Source organism: Hibiscus syriacus, unplaced genomic scaffold (assembly GCF_006381635.1).
Source record: "Hibiscus syriacus cultivar Baekdansim isolate YM2019G1 unplaced genomic scaffold, ASM638163v2 tig00002237_pilon, whole genome shotgun sequence".
Lineage (NCBI taxonomy): Eukaryota > Viridiplantae > Streptophyta > Magnoliopsida > Malvales > Malvaceae > Hibiscus > Hibiscus syriacus.
Window position 1 is genome coordinate 18,822,363 of NW_024061918.1, and position 18,335 is coordinate 18,840,697.

The following is an 18,335-nucleotide window of genomic DNA, read 5'->3' on the forward strand; positions in this document are numbered from 1 at the left end:
CCATTAAATATATATATCTTCCTTATAATACTTATCATATAGTTTTATATCATCATTTATATTTATGTCCCTTAATTTATATAATATTCTCATAGATTCTCATAATCTTTCTCATGTATCATTTACCATGTAGTATAACTTGTACTTGGTTATCCTATGGTTACATATATATATATATATATATATATATATGTGTGTGTGTGTGTGTGTGTGTGTGTGTGTGTGTGTATATATATATATATCAAATAATTCTTTAGTTGGTAGCTTATGTCACCTATTCATCTCATTCATTATGTCAATATCATATAACTTATGTATATATATATATATATCACTCATACTGGTTCTTATGTCTTATCACAGTAGCATATATTCATACAATCATATCACACACATATAACAATATATAACTCAGATTCTCATAACAAACACATGCTCATGTTCATGCATTCATGCATAATACTATAGGAAATTGACTTATCACAAGCCTTATTTCCATTAAACACCATATACTATCTAGTGTGCACTCACTTGGCATCACTAGTCAATACCGCACCCTTATCTCTTCTTGATGACTATTACTTGACACCTTATCCGAACATTGCTCTCTATCGATATCTACACAATCATATGTATAATATACATATCAGCATTCCACTTGGTATACACTAATGTTTGATTTCTTAGACTTAAAGAAAGGTATATTTCTATTTTCCTTTTGAAGTGTATCAATACACACTATAGGGTATCGGTACATCCCTTCACTGGTGTATCGGTACACAAATTACATTTGAAGTTTTTTCACTTCAAGGGGGTATCGATACACTCCTCAATGTATCGATACACCATGAAAATGTTCTTCAAAATTGGTCTTAGTGTATCGGTACCTATTCATAGAGTACCGATACACCCTGCCCAGAACAGATTTTTTTCACCCGAAAATTCACTCAATTCAGTGAAAATGTTTCATATTACATCCCCTTACATATTCCTAACTTACATACTCATGCTTAAACTCATTAATACTCATTTAGCACCTCTTAAACTTCAAAATCCTATCATCCATATGAAATTCAAGAATTAAACTAAATTTTCATCATGTTCCAAATTCAATTGTAACACTCCCAATTTCTTAGTTAGATCCTTGACAAGTCAAATTTCACTTCAAAACTTATTTATTAACTCTATCTCATTAATTCCTTTAAAAACTCTTTACCTTCAATCTTACATAACTTAATCCTCTTTGAGTTTTAAGTACTCTTAAGCTTTCTTTAAACTTTTCTATCACTCCAAGAATTAAAACCATAGAATTAACCATCTTGAGACCAACTTACCTTACCAATAGAGCCACAGGAAGAGAAGAGGAAGAAGACCACCCAAGCTCCAGACTTTTATTTCCTTTTACACCATTTCCACGTGTTGCTCTCCTATATAAAGAGAGAAATAAAATCCTACCTTATAAAAGACCATTTACCCCTTACTTCATTTAATATTTACTAAATAATCATCCACTAATTATTCAAATTTAGTCCCTAAACTTTTAAATCTTTCAAAATTAGACCTCATAGTTTCAAATTTTCCATTTTAGTCCCCGATTTTGGGATATTACAAATCTCTCCTCCTTTAAAGAAAGTTCGTCCTCGAATTTTCATTGCACATACCAATAAGAACATATCTTCTAATGTTCTCATGTTGCTTTCTCTACTTTAGTACTTCGCAATTGCAATCAATGATTTGTCTTAAATTTCCAAAAGAATCCAATCCATTCTATCTTTTTCTCTTCTTCTATTGTACTCTTACTTTTAATCGTTGACAATCCATATCATGTCACTTATTATATAAACAGTAACATTCATTTTTATCACTCAAGATCATAAATCAATTGATTTCCTTCATCGATCTCTAATTAACTTACAATAATAACTCAACCTTTAATTCTTTATTCTTCTAAATAGCATGTTTGTTCTTGATAACTTGATCACAAGAGTATAGAATAATTCAACTGTATTTTGAACTTCCTTAATGCCTATAAATCATTTCTTATTCCTCTGACTATGTCTACTTGACCAAGAAACGCAAGCTTAAACCTTCATCATATATAATAAAAATATACACTTTACCAAAATCAACAATCTCTTTCTACAATCTTACATACTTTTCTTATTTCTGAATCAAGCTTATAATCTACTCCTCCATATAATTCTTGTCATCCTCGATCCTTTAAACTCCATCTTTGCATTTTCATTATCCATTTATCCTTTCATAATCAAAATCTCCTTATAATATAACTAAACCATATCTTTTTTTCATACTCTAATACTCTTTTATATCACTTATACTTATCCCTAACTATCACTCTTTATCACATTTTCATGACTTTGATTATCAACTTTACTTATACAGAAACTCATTCTTATCATCTCTTGTACTGGTATTTCCCTCATCATACAGATCCTTATCTCTTTTACTACCTTACATTTCCATACTCAGAATACTCCACTATATCCAAATCCACATCATTCTTGGTTAACTTACTCTGACTTCATTTTCTAATCCTTTAACTTTAATACACTACGATCTCATAACTCTGTTAATCAACCCCGGTTCTTCTAATCTAAATTGTAAATCTTCATCGAACCATTCATATACATTCTTTCCAGTTAAAATTAACCCATCAATAATTTACTTAACTTATCAAATTCACATCGTTCCTTATACACTATGCAATTTCCTTTGCTCAACTCAACATTCCAACTTCCTCTATCTTATAAACTAATCACCGATGTACTCATTCTTAAACTCTTCTGAACCATATCTAACTCATTTTCCTTCAAATTAGCTAACTACTATTTATTCAACTTATCAAACTACACTCTTATTCATACACATTACGATTCTCCTGTTTCAAATTCATAAACTATATCTTCATATTTCTGATGAACTTATCACCGAGATAATATTATCGAACTTTTCCAAACTAATAACCACTTCACTTAATCTTCTATCATTCTCATGATAACATCTGTTCACTATACTTCAACTAATACATATAATAGCTAAACTACTTAATCTAACTTCTCCGCTTCAGAACAGTGGAGATCCTATAATATTATTCTAACATGTTTTCAACTTCCTGAAATCAACCTTTACTATTTCAAAACATTTCCTGAGGTATCCACTATTCATCTTGCCTGGTTAGGGAAGGTGAATTACTATCACCATCAGGTTTATCAGCTATCGATTCACTTCGACAATTCCTATAATTAATATCTACTATATCATATAAATCTTATTCTATTAGCAAGACAACATACTCCTTACACTATCAGATCATAAATTTTCACTTTGAGTTGGCATGTACATATTTTAAAACTCATTTGACTTCGGTTTAAGCCTAGAATCGGCTAAACCTTAGCTCTGATACCATTAAATGTAACACCTCCAACCCGGATTCGAGTATGAGGTGCCACATTGACTTTTCAAAACGCTTTTCTTTACAAATGGGTAAAATTTGCAATTTAAGAAAGTATTCTCTTACATTAATTAAAATCAATTGGTTTACAAAACCTATCAGAACTTCTTCAATTCAAATCTATTAATACATGCCAACTAAATTTACTATAACAAAATACATATGATTTAAACGCATTTCTGATCTGAACTGTTGAAAGGAGAATCTGACATGTCCTGGTCCTCTTAGCTTCTATTCTCGCTTCTAGAACCTACGTGTGAAATACTCACACGCTAAGTCGATGACTTAGTGAGTCATTAAACATATAAAAGTAACTATAACTACTTAACCATGCATGAACAGATCATATCATGCTATCACACAAAACAATATAGCATTATATATAATCAAATATACACATATACACATCATTCATCATTTCCATCATTAACCTTATTTCACTATCAATATGATTATCATTTATATCTTGTAATCATATCCTTTTGTACTTAACGTTTTAAGCAACATGACTCATGTAATCACGCAATACACATATCATCATTAAAATCATATAATTCAATTCATCTCACAAAAGCATATACATCATATGTCATATGTTCATTGTTATCTCTTTGTTAGCCCATGTACATATGTGAGAACTAAAGATATATGAGTACATTAAGGTTATGCCCCTATGCTTTCACCACAACTCGTATAAACTTCCACTGAGTGGCATATGAAATTGTCCCAAAGGACCTATGTATGTCCCGAAGAACCTCTGTATGTCCCGAAGGACCGCGTAGACCCTCGACTCTTGGCATGTCAACTGTACCTCTAGCCCTCATGACACATAACATGGGCATTTTATTTTATTTTATTATACATTCACACGTTCATATCACATAGCCCTTTATCATATTTTCATATGATCACATAGTTCACTTCCATATAATTCACATATTTATTTTCTTCTACCACGTATCATATGTATGTGTAATCATCGACCTCATATCATATAAAATTCTTGTATATTCCTATATATCATTGTCACATATTGTATATCACATATACTATAATCACACAATTTCCATATCATTAGACTTATTTGACTTCCTCAAGTTAATACATAGACATGTAGTCCCGTAACCTATACCATAACATATAATTTATCTCACTTATTCATGTTTTATACTAAGTTAATCTATTTATTTAATTTAATTCTACATGACTCCTATAATCTTCCCATCTATCTTTATAGTTCTTTAAGTTATAACTCCTATATTATGTTTTCCATTAAATATATAAATCTTCCTTATAATACTTATCATATAGTTTTATATCATCATTTATATTTATGTCCCTTAATTTATATAATATTCTCATAGATTCTCATAATCTTTCTCATGTATCATTTACCATGTAGTATAACTTGTACTTGGTTATCCTATGGTTACATATATATATATATATATCAAATAATTCTTTAGTTGGTAGCTTATGTCACCTATTCATCTCATTCATTATATCAATATCATATAACTTATGTAAACATATATATCACTTATACCGGTTCATATGTCTTATCACACTAGCATATATTCATGCAATCATGTCACACACATATAATAATATATAACTGAGACACTCAGTTATCCTATGGTTACATATATATATATATCAAATAATTCTTTAGTTGGTAGCTTATGTCACCTATTCATCTCATCATTATATCATATATATAACTTATGTAAACATATATATCACTTATACCGGTTCATATGTCTTATCACACTAGCATATATTCATGCAATCATGTCACACACATATAATAATATATAACTGAGACACTCATAACAAACACATGCTCATGTTCAAGCATTCATGCATAATACTATAGGAAATAGACTTATTGCAAGTCTTATTTCCATTAAACACCATATATTATCTAGTGTGTACTCACCTAGCCTCACTAGTCAATACCGCTCCCTTATATCTTCTTGATGGCTATTACTTGACACCTTGTCCGGACATTGTTCTCTATCGATATCTATACAATCATACGTTTAATATACATATCAGCATTCCACTTGGTATACTCTAATCTTTCATTTCTTAGACTAAAAGAAATGTTTATTTTTAATTTCCTTTTGAAGTGTATCGATACACACTATAGGGTATCTATACATCCCTTCACTGGTGTATCGGTACACTACCTATGTATCGGTACATCTCTTCACTGGTGTATTAGTACACTACCTATGTATCGGTACACAAATTACATTCGAAGTTTTTCTGCTTAAAGGGGGTACCGATACACTCCTTAATGTATCGATACACCATGAAAATGTTTTTCAAAATTGGTCTTAGTGTATCGGTACCTGTTCATAGGGTACCGATACACCTTGCCCAGAATAGATTTTTTTCACCCGAAAATTCACTTAATTCAGTGCAAATGTTTCATATTACATCCCCTTACATATTCCTAACTTACATACTCATGCTTAAACTCATTAATACTCATTTACCACCTCTTAAACTTCAAAATCCTATCATCCATATGAAATTCAATAATTAAACTAAATTTTCAACATGTTCCAAATTCAATTATAACACTCCAAATTTCTTAGTCCGATCCTTGACAAGTCAAATTTCACTTCAAAACTTATTTATTAACTCTATCTCAATAATTCCTTAAAAACTCTTTACCTTCAATCTTACATAACTTAATCCTCTTTAAGTTTTAAGCACTCTTAAGCTTTCTTTAAACTTTTCTATCAATCCAAGAATTAAAACCAACTTTAAAACCAAAGAATTAAGCATCTTGAGACCAACTTACCTTACCAATGGAGCCACGAGAAGAGAAGAGGAAGAATACCACCCAAACTCCAGACTTTTCTTTCCTTTTACACCATTTCCACGTGTTGCTCTCCTATATAAAGGGTGAAATAAAAATCCTACCATAGAAAATACCATTTTACCCCTTACTTCATTTAATATTTACTAAACAATCATCCACTAATTATTTCAATTTAGTCCATGAACTTTTAAATCTTTCAAAATCAGACCTCATAGTTTCAAAATTTCCATTTTAGTCACTAGCTCCGATTTTGGGATATGACAAGCGCTTTACCAAAAATGATAATATTTTCGATAACGTCTTTCTTTAATCGTATATTAAGATTTTCATACAGCATAACTACCTCATTATTGTTTTTTAAAAGTTACAAGTTAAATCATTAATAAGTACAACAAAATAATTGAGTATTTATTATTTAAATAATTAAATATATTTAAAATAGTTATTATTTTATAATCCTATTAATTTAATAAAAAAAATAGTTAATATAAAGTTAATGAAAAGATAGTCAATGCAGAGGACGAACCTGTCTTTCTTTTGTGTGTTTTTTAATGTTGGGTCCAATCATATGTAACTTAGATTAATTAAGGTTTAAACGTTAAAAATGTGTTCCTCCTATGTTTCTTTTTAAGTTTGATATCTAATGTTTTTTTTTTTTGTTATAGTTCGATTTTTAACGTTTCATTTTATAATTTAGTTTAGGTTAGATCATGACATACCGTTAATTTCGATCATTAAATGTTACTTGATATTTTTTAATAATTAAAATTAAAAAAATATTTCTTTCCGTCTCTTCCTCTCTCTCTTCCCCTCTATTATTATTTCTGCCAAAGGAAAAAAACCATTTTATTTTCTCGTAAAAAATTCATATAGCATCTCCAAAGATCCCTTGATTTCTTCTCTTTGCTCTTCCATGTGTGATGGCTTCGACAGGGAACGCAAATCAAGCCATCCCATTTGATGTGCAGAGCTTCTTCAAACCCACAGTTTCGAACCCATCGAATTCAAATCCTCAGCCGCAAAATCCTTCACCGTCACCGTACCCCACGCCGTCTCCTCCTTTCTTTCACCCACAGTATCACCGATTCTACATGCCATTCTTGAGGTTTAAGAAAGACAAGGCTATTAAAATCGGTGCCCAGGCCCTGGATTTGAAGCTTCCCTTTGGAGAGATCGAGGTCCTGAGAGAGAACTTGGACTTGATCGAAAGACAACTTGGTCGTTCGCTGACCCTGATGCCGACGTTAAAGCCGGTTCTCTTGCATCCCTACTAAGGCAGAATCCTCCATCTCCTGGAAATCAAACTGCCATCTTCTTGCCAAGGTGAATGAACATTATTACTTCCGTAACTTGCTCGTGTTGTTGGATGTTTAGTTGCTTGAATGAAAATGGAGTTTATTGCTGTAATGCACAGGTAAAACAACTTTTTTCCAGAAATGTTGAATCGTAAGGCTCTGAAGCCGAACTTTCGTGGGTTGAATTGAAACGTTTTCGTGCTGAACAAATTATGCTGCTGCCATACAGCCTTCAATTCCAGTGTTCACCTTTTGAGCTTACTGAACAAATTATTTCCTGTTTTGAGCTTTTTCCTTCAGTTTTGTTCTTACAGGAATGGGAAGACAATAACGGGGAAGAGAGGGAAAATGCTTAGGGTTAAAGGGTAAAAAGTTAAAAAGGTTTTTAATTTTTAATTTTTTCAATTTTCATTATTAATTTGTTATTATTTTAGTTAAAAATTATTTTTTTTAATACTATACCCATGTCAGGTGGTATTTAATAGTCGAAATTAACGGCAGGTCACAGTCTAACACAAACTGAGTTACGAAATGAAACGTTAAGCATAAATTGAAACGAAAAAAACATTAGATATCAAGTTAAAAAAAAAAGGCATACGTTGGATACTTTTTTAAAGTTTAAGCTATTAATTAATTTAACCACCAGGGTGTTATCCTGATAATGAAATATTAACATACTGAGACCCTTTTAAATTGAAATCAAGTTCAAACTTTTACATACTTCAAATTTTTTTGAAATACTCCGCTGAAAGGTTCCTTTTCTAGAAAAAGCTCAACAATGTCAATTAAAAATTGATGTGCTTGTTAATTAAATACACATTACTAGGGATGTAAATGAAATGATACAGATCACGAGCTACTCGAGATCGACTCGATCAAGGCTCGATAAATACTCGAATCGAATGGACTCGACTCGAGCTCGAGCTCGAGCTACTCGATATTCGACTCGAAAAGCTCGTGAGCAACTCGAAAAAATATTATATTATAATTTTAGATTTTTTAAAATTACATTATTAAAAATACACTATTGATAATTATAAAAATTTAAAAATATATTAAAAATTCTATAATACAACTACCCTCAAATTTTAATTAATGTCCTTGCAATGAACCCTAAACCTTAAATCTTAAATCATAAACTTTAAATCTTAAATTATAAACCCTAAATTGTACTTACCTCCTAAATCAATACCAAGTCGATTAATTAATATTTTTGCAATAAACCCTAAACCACAAACCATAAACTATAAACCCTAAAACCTAAATCCGATTATGTGATAGAAGTTAAGTTATGCACATGAAGGTAACATACAAATTATGTAAAATGATGTTATGTGACTCCTAAATAAATCAATCGCATACTTATACATAAACATGTCTACATGCAAAATAAATATACACAACTAATTAAAATAAAACCTAAACAAGGACTAAATTAAAAAAAATCTAAATATGATGACCAATTTGAGTTAAATATACTAACTTTAGAATGATGATTAAATTCAGATAACTGACTGTCCCAACCATCAGATAACTGAAATTCAAATCAAATTAAGGCAGCAAACAGAGTGAGTATTGAAAATAAAATCAACTCTAAAACAGTGTGTTAGACATCAATGCTTGGTAAGCTCCTCACCTCAAACGATGAGCAGGAGCTGTTAACGTGCTTATCTGCAAATGTCCATTGATATTTTCCAGAAACTGCCACTTGTCCAACAATCCTGCATAACAAGGAATACGAACTAACTGGACTTTTGCATAAGCTACAAATACATAAATTTGGTACTTATCATAATCACAATAAAATTTAACAGAGGATTGGGTTGGGGGGTAACAAGACCTTATGTTCAACTGATTGCATCCTTGCATATTATTTCTTTAACTACTTTAACTACAGAGACTTTTCAGTATCTGGTGTAATCCACTACTAATTGTAATGCTGCCCATCCCTATCTCTCCCCAAAAACAGAAACCAACTCTTTGATTTTGTTCAAAAGGCCCCCCACCTCAACTAACAGCAGCGAATTTTTCAATAAAAAACACTCCCCCAACCTATCTTTTGTTTGCAATAAAGCCCCTAGCTTCCTTTGTAAGAGCCTCTTCCAGCCTGTTTTCTCCTTAACCCTGCTCGCGGTTTAATTGGCGGTCCAACTGTTGGCAGTAGCAAACTATCTCTTCCCATTCCAAGACCCCCAATGACAGAAAAAGGAGAAAAAAAGAAATGACTTTTAAGAAGTTTTCGTCGCAGATGCCAATTACAAGATCAAACTCGGGAGATCCAATATGAAGCTCTCGTCGCAATTAACTCCGTTGAAGTCGTTGCCGCATCCGTCCATCTTTAGAACGAAAATATTTCCGATTCGTTGAAGAGAAAGTGAGAAAACTACAGATAGCAGAGAAGCATGTCTAGCTTATATCCGACGACATGGATAATTGAACTAGTTGAAGATCAAACTTTTCCAGAGGAAAATTACTTTTTTCAGTTGAAAAGGAGATTAAACAAAGAATTAAACTACTAGATGAAAGAAATAAAGGAAATTAGAGGATCTAAGCTTAATGAAGTGGTGGGAAGAAGCTGATTTAAAGTTGAAGTTTTTCCCCTTTTTGGTTGGAGTAATTCATATCTCACATCGGTGGTTCTTTGGGAATAAGAGGTCAGGAGAGTATATAAAAGGGATGGGTTTCAACAATTGAAAATTAATTCGTTTTCGAGCTTCAAACGAGTTTGAATCGAGCTCAAAGTTGAGCTTGAATCGAGTTTCAATCGAGTTTGAGTCTCGAGCTTCGGTTGAGTTTTTAATTTTTTTTTTAGTTCCAGTCTTTTTTAGTTCGAGTTGAGTTTCAATTTTATCTTTCGAGTTTGAGTCGAACTTAAAAATTTTAGGCTCACGATTTTTATAATCGAATCGAACTTACATTTAAAATTTTCAAATTTGAGTCGAGTTTGAGAATATTCCTCAACTCGATTCATTTACAACCCCACACATTACCCTTCAAATAGAACGATTCATGATTAAATATGGAGGTGCTTAATAGTACGCTTTTTTTAGTATGATACGATTTCTCAAATCATAAGATATTTTAAAATTTTAATAAATATTATTTTATCTATACAAACAGGCCTAGATAGGGATAGAACTAGGGGTAGACAGGGACAATTATTTTCTTAAAAATTTAAAATATATAATAATTTTATTTTTTTATATATTTTCTAGTGAAAAATTATTTTCGTTACTCTTAAAATTATACAAAATTTACTATTTTTAAATTTTAAAAGTTTATTTTATAACAAAAAATTTTGTTTTAGTCAAAAAAAATACTCCTTAGATTAAAATAGATGCAGTGTCCTTTTTTCACCTTTACTAATGAAATAAGAAAATCACTCCAATGTACTTGATATTGATCATCGTAATATATATATATATATATATACACACATATATATAATTTGTTTAAATAATTCACTTTCACTCTGACTTATTTATTTAAGGGTAAATTATGTATTTAGTACTTAAAATATTAGTTTTGATTCGTTTTAGTACTTAAACTTTTAATTTTTTCAAAACCATACCTGTAATTTAGTTTTTGTTTCATTTTAATACACTGTTCAAAATTTAACGTTAAATTTTGGAAAAAAAAGTTAAAGTTTAGGTACTAAAATATATCAAAAAAATTTCGATGTTAACTTTTAGATGTCTAAAGAATTTTTTCTTAAGAATAGATGGCTAACGTTTTCGATGTTATACTTTCAGATGTCTAGGTCGTAACGACTATTAAATCCAATCTTTATCTGACATGTGTCACATTTATATATTTTTTAAAAAATTTTATTTTTTAAAAATTAAAATATCATTTAAAAACATTTTTAAGAAAAAAATCTACCTTGGCCTGTGCAACCCCTTGCTATTTTCCTCTTTCCCCAATTATATTCAGAATCCCCTCCCTCGTCTCCATAAGTCCCTAAAGTTAACTTAAGTGAGAATGATAAATTTGGAATTAGAGTAAAAGATTTAAGTATTAGATTTAGAGATTTAAATTTGGATTTATGGATATAGGGGCATCGGGACGATAACGAGAGAGTTGATTGATAGTAGAGGTCCGACGATGGTAGAGTGTCCATTCGACGATGACGAAGTCGGTTATTGATAGCGGATAACAATGGGTAATAAGGTTGAAATGAGATATTTTAAGGTTGTAAGGTTTTTTATTTTAGAAAAATGTTTTTTAATTAATAATAATAATAATATTAATAAATTTAATAAATATAAATATGAATTGTGTCATTTAATAATTTTTTAATGATTATGACAGCCTATGTGCCTAAAAGTATAACATAAAAAACGTTAGACATTTATTCTTAGATAAAAAATTTAGGCACATAAAATTAACTTAGTGCATAGTTTGTACTCTTAGTTATGTATTAAGAAAAAAACCTTAAAGTTTTTTTTTGACTGTCCTTACTTTGTATACCCTTAAAAGTTTAACAGATAAATATGACATCTAAAAGTATAACATCAAAAATGTTAAACACATTTTTCTAACAAAAATTTTTTAAACACTTAAAGTTAACTTATAATATAATTTAGACAATTGTTTTTACATTAAGCCTAACTAATATAATTCTAGTTAATTACTGTTTATCAAATAAAAAACCTTTATAAGCTTTGATCTAGATCGTATATCTATCTCCTTATATAACTATATGCATTAGAAGATTTGTTAAGAGAAACTTATTTGGTAAATAATGTAAAGATGATGTGCGTTGGGAAATAAAGTATTCAGAGATCTCTTTGCACTGTTGGCAACAGACAGTGATAAAAAGTAGGAACCAATTAGTCAACGTATCTGTGCTTACAATTACATATATTTAATTGCGTAAATAAGACACTTAAAAAAGGTAAATTATGCATTTAATACTTAATTTATTAGTTAGTATCTGTTTCAGTACTTAAACTTTCAATTATTTCAAAATCATACTTGTAGTTTTTGTTTCATTTTAATATCCCGTCATTAAAAACTTAACGCGTTTAGTATCTAAACTTCAATTTTTTCAAAAGTTAACGTTGAACAGATGTACTAAAATGAAACCAAAAACTAAACTATAGGTATGAATTTAAAAAAAATTAAAAGCTTAGATACTAAAACAGGCTAATACTAATAGTTTATGTACTAAACGCATTGTTATCCTAAAAAATAGCAACCGCCTTGTTTATATTAATTTCCGAAATGGTATTTATTTCCTTTTCAACCCCTATACTTGCATCCAATTATTTTACATGGAATATGGATGGCAAACAGGTACAATTTCATGGATTCCGCACTGTACTCGCTCCAATTGGGGCGGGGATGAGTATAAATTTAGTGGGTAGTGGGCGGGTGTGGATTTAAAAAGTGGTACCCGTCGCGGGTAGTGGGTGGGTGATGGGTTTGAAACCCTACCCGCCCCGCATCCGCCCGCCTCACATCCACCCGCCCACTAAATACCCATTAATTTTTGGACCATTATGAATTTAGGTATAATTTTAGAGATTAATTTATAAATCTTAATATTGTATAAGATATATGTTGTCAAGCGGGTCTAGCCGGGTACGTCTCCAGTTGGGTAGTTGGTGTGGGGATGAATTTGAAAATGCACCCGTGTGGGCGGATGTGGATTTGAAAATTTTTACCCATCATGAGTGATGGGCGGGTGGTGGATTTGAAAATATTAGGTGGGTAATAGGATGGGAAGGAGATATCCACACCCGACCCACCCGCTTACCATCCCTAAATAAAATTAGTTATAGCTCTTAAGTCAAGCCAAGACCACTGTCCGGATTAAACAAATTCATATATTCCTTGTTTTAATGCATATATATATATATATAATCTCCAACCCCCCTGTCTGGCATAACATGCAAATGAATTATTGATTGGAATGATAATATTTCTAAATGAGGGAAACATATGCACTCAAAATATTGTTTTTTAAAAAACTCATTTTGATTTGTTAATTTTTATCTTCATCAGTACAAAACCGGCTAAACTAACCTAATTTGGAGGAGAATGAAGCTAGGTTTTTCAAATAACATTCCTTTCAACAATATATGTTATTTAGTACTATTATTCTTTCTCTATCGTCCAATGTGAGGTGAATTGTGATGGAGGGTTTTTTCCCCATGAATTATGGCAAGAATTTAAAAGTTTGATGTCCCAACGTTGATGGGCTTGGAGGAATAATGCTTGAAAGCATGTGTTTTTATGTAGAATACAATGCAAATGAGCAGAATATAGGTTTTATAGAAAGGGAATTTAGCACCAACAGGGTGCAGCAGTAGCTAAACTTAGGGTCCAAGGGGAAAGGGTTGTTGTATTCACTTCACTTAGGGGTCCCTAATAAGGGAAATCTTACAACACCATCTGATCTATCTCTGTGTATTTTGTTTTGCCCACCGTTCTATATGTGACGCCTCCAACAGTTTTCTAAAGGAGCTGATACTCAATTAAGCCTAGTCTAGTGTCAATAACTACTGTTAATGGTGGAAATGTTAATTTTTCCAACAAAATATCCAGTAAATATGAGGCTAATGAGAGAATGCAGTTTGACGATGAAGCAAAAATATTGAGATGGAAAGTTGTATTAGATAGGTAAGAGTTAGAAACCGTGCTTGTCATTTTGACTTGTAAGTAAAAATGTCGCTTTTTATTTATTAATTTATTTTGCAGTTCGCAAATGTTGGTTAATAAAAGGCAGCGATCCATCAAGGTTTGATTTCTCACTCACTCACAAGTCCCAAATAGAAGAGATGGGGCGAGCTCCTTGCTGTGACAAAGCAAACGTGAAGAAAGGACCATGGTCTCCTGAAGAAGACTCAAAGCTCAAGGATTACATTGAGAAATATGGAATTGGTGGGAATTGGATTGCTCTCCCTCACAAAGCTGGTATATATCTACCACATGAAGAAGAAGAAGAAGAAGAAGTTCTCTCTTTACTTACCTAATCAATTAATTTCTCTGAAATATCAGGTCTCAAAAGATGTGGCAAGAGCTGCAGATTGAGGTGGCTTAACTATCTCAGGCCCAACATTAAACATGGCGAGTTCACTGATGATGAAGATAGGATTATCTGCACCCTCTTCGCTACCATTGGAAGCAGGTTTTTCTCCTTTTTTTTATTTAATCCGTTGGAGTATTGATGAAATCTCACAACAAGGGAAATAAAAGAAAACCCTTAAACTTGAGGAACTTGTTTACATCAGGCATCTGATACTTTCTGATAATTCTCAACATGCGTATACCAAGTTTAGTTTATTCAACATCATCGCCTACAGCTATTAAGAAAGTTATTCAAGGATTTTACTTGTTATGGAACGTTTTCTTTTCCAACATAATGTTTGCAGATGGTCAATAATTGCTGCTCAGTTACCAGGCAGGACTGACAATGATATCAAGAACTACTGGAACACCAAACTTAAGAAGAAGCTCATGGTCAAGACTAGTACTCGTCATTCACCTCCATTCCCAACTTCTCATCAAGCTCCACCACCAGCTTCATCACTCTGCACTTCTTATTACACTCCAATCTGCACATCTTTGTCACCCCTTGAACCCGTTTCATCGTTCCAACCTGCTGTTTTGAACAATGATCACACTACCTTGGCTACCAATTCCTCTCTAATTCAAACCCCAGAGAACTTGGTGAATCATATGATGCAGTGTTACCAAATGAAACAAAATTTCCTCACGTTTGGGAGTGAACCAAGCTGCACTTGTTCTGATGGCAGAGAGATGAAGCAAGAATATATGAGCTTTCAGGGTTTGGGAGCCTATAATGGCCATGGGTATGAAGATGATCAAAGATTCATGTTAAATTATGGCACCAGCAATGGAGGTGAAAATGTTAACCAATGGATTGAGAAACCAAGTGGAAACTATGGAGAATGCCCATTAGATTATAATCTGGAAGATATTAAGCGGCTGATTAGCTCTAGCGGGTGTGACAACAGCAGCTTCAGCTTGGTTGATGAAAACAACACACAAGATAAAGTCATGTACTACTACTGATGGAACTGATTGCAGAAAGATTTGACGGGGTAAGGCCCAAAGCTGAGGGATAAAAAGACTTTGAGTTTCTGGGTTACTGTGTTATGAATCAGATGAAATGAAACATATATATATTATTTCTGTGTTTTGACAGTATCTGCTCCTGTAAAGTCCCTTTTCATGTTCTTCGTTTCTTTTTGGGAAATGATAATGTTATTGTTTGTACGGACCTTCACTTGCAATCATAAATCAGTGTTTTTATGAAAATAAGACATGTGATCATCATTATGAACAACAATCAATCGTTATGTCAAGATAAACCAACTTCATCAATTTTGAAAAACAACTGGACAGTCATGACTGGGATTTCTTTTTTAAAAAATGGGGTTTCGAAACAACTCGAAAAACCAATTATAGCCCTAAGAACGAAGGGCAGAAACTCCTTTTTTTTTTTTAGTCTCCGTCTGCTGCTACTGTTTATCAATTATTGAAAGATTTTCAAAGTCGTTAACTCTATGCCTATGTGTTCGTCTTGATAACAATAAAAAAACTGCAAAATGTTTTTTTTTAAGTTGGTAGTTCAATCACCATTTGAGATCTAAGTATGAATACTTATTGATTCGTAGTAAGTAACATATATTGTATTTTTTTTTATTTGAAACCCTAAATTTGTAAGAAAATATACCTATATATAGTAGTTTGAACCAAACTTACATCTTTGTTTCCTTTGTAAACATATATACCTACGTATATTGTATTTTTCTTTTGTTCACTACCCTATCTGTTCACTTACCTACTCAAACTAATTAATAATTTAGCATGCAACTTGGCTACATATAAACATGTATTAATATTAATTATATATAGGTATATAATTTGCTAAATTCGGTCATTCTTTCTCTCTTTTTGGTTAATAAGACAGACAACACTATACTTAGCTAGCCATTACTTATATGAAGATGCATTAATTTTTTCCATGAATATATAACTTGTCAGTGGCTGACAGGCTAAGTTAAATATATATATATATATTTAATCGTAAGCTTTTGGAGTTGGCATAAAAACTTTCATGTGAGCTTCACTGTCTTGTTTATTATCCTAACACTAATCTTTATACATTGTTATATGGGAAATTGTTACGTCTGAAATCAAGAAAGAATGAAGTTTTTATATATGTTTTGACATTGTAGTTTATGGAGGGAATCCACATTGTTGAATGGGAAGCACTCCTCCAAATTTGCGTGATCCCAACATCTCAGTCAGTCTTGAGATCCAGGCCAGCTGCCTTGTTTTGTAATGACCCCATTACATTACAATAATACACACTTCCCAATCTCAATCTTCTAAGAAAAGCTGGCATAACATATTTTTCTTATGCTTCTCAACATAGGCTGATGGGATGGATAACATTCATCTACATAGTATTAAATTGTAGCCGCAACAAGTCGTTATGATTTTTAAGATCACCCAGACACCGTAAACCATATCTGCTGCATAGAAACATAGTTATTTTTAAGAAATAAATCATGTCATAATATTTGCAACATCCACAACAGCAATATCGTAATTTAATACCATGATAGTAGTAGACTGTGTAGTAGGCTAAAATGGGTATTTCCGATGAATATGAAAATTCTATTGCAGTAAAACAAAATAATTACACAATTCATGACCACACAAAACTCCACCCCAGACCACTATTCCAAATCCCAACCTATACAATTCTGCTCACTAATAGCCCCCCACCCTATTGTAAATCTTACTCTTCAACTTGCAAGCGACAACCTCTTTAATACGAGCGAAAACTTTAGCAGGAGAATTTTCCAGATTCTTGAACAACCTCCCATTCCTTTCACGCCAAATTGATGCAATAGAGCTGTTCAAAGCCAACTTTAAAACCATCGACACAAGGGATCTCCTCCGCAAAGCCCCATTCACCCACGCAAGCTCCGACCCCCAGCTCATCACCCCCTACTCAGCTGACATAACTGGAAAAAAAATTAGCTGACCCTATTCCCATATGTAATGGAGTAAGGGGGAGGTAGGATAGTAGGTTGCCCCCTACGCTAGGTTGAGAGCAACTTCCATGGAAAACCTCCGGCAATTATGAATTGCCCACCGTGGGAGTCGATCCCACGGCCACAAGGTTAAGAGCCTACATTTGGTGGGAAGCTTATCAAACACAACCAACCACAAAATAAGTGAGTTCCTAGGAATATGCCTTCGGACTCAATTCTCCACACACGACCAACTGAGGAGAAAGTCCCACCTAGTACCTCCCCAATAGCCGCAACACGCTCCCGAACACGCAACAAACTACACCAAGTCCAACTACAATTCTGGGGCACAATAACCTGCCAAAAGGAACGACCCCTAAGCACGTAGGACCACACCCAAACAATCTAAATAGAGCCTTCCTTCAATAACAACTTCCTCACCAAATAACAAGGCTAGCTCGAATCCAACTAAAGAGGTCCTTAATGTAACACACATAGTCCATATATATCTCGTAATACGAGCCAGAAATGTAACATCAACTCAACTAATATTTGGTGAATTTAAATGCTTAAAATTTTTGTTTCATTTAATAATTTTCTTTTTAATTTTAAAAAGTTTTTTCCTTAATCATATAAATTTATAAAATATTGTTTGATCATTGAAAACTAATTTGATTTCAGTCAGTAATTAGGTAGTTCAGTGTTGTTTCATA

The 18,335-nt window shown here is 32.3% G+C and overlaps 1 protein-coding gene across 1 annotated transcript; it reads left to right on the plus strand.

Moving 5' to 3' along the window:
- The first annotated feature begins 14,388 nt into the window (after nt 1-14,388).
- LOC120139848 (transcription factor RAX2-like) lies at nt 14,389-15,646 on the plus strand. Its single transcript, XM_039154967.1, has 3 exons — nt 14,389-14,524; nt 14,609-14,738; nt 14,983-15,646. Exons 1-3 carry the CDS (start codon nt 14,389-14,391, stop codon nt 15,644-15,646), a joined length of 930 nt encoding a protein of 309 aa, XP_039010898.1.
- The last annotated feature ends 2,689 nt before the right edge of the window (nt 15,647-18,335 follow it).

Coding starts and splice junctions, on each gene's coding strand:
- LOC120139848 (XM_039154967.1), top strand. CDS start 14,389: ATGGGGCGAGCTCCTTGCTGTGACAAAGCAAACGTGAAGAAAGGACCA. Junction 14,525..14,608: donor TGCTCTCCCTCACAAAGCTG/GTATATATCTAC, acceptor CTGAAATATCAG/GTCTCAAAAGATGTGGCAAG. Junction 14,739..14,982: donor TTCGCTACCATTGGAAGCAG/GTTTTTCTCCTT, acceptor TAATGTTTGCAG/ATGGTCAATAATTGCTGCTC.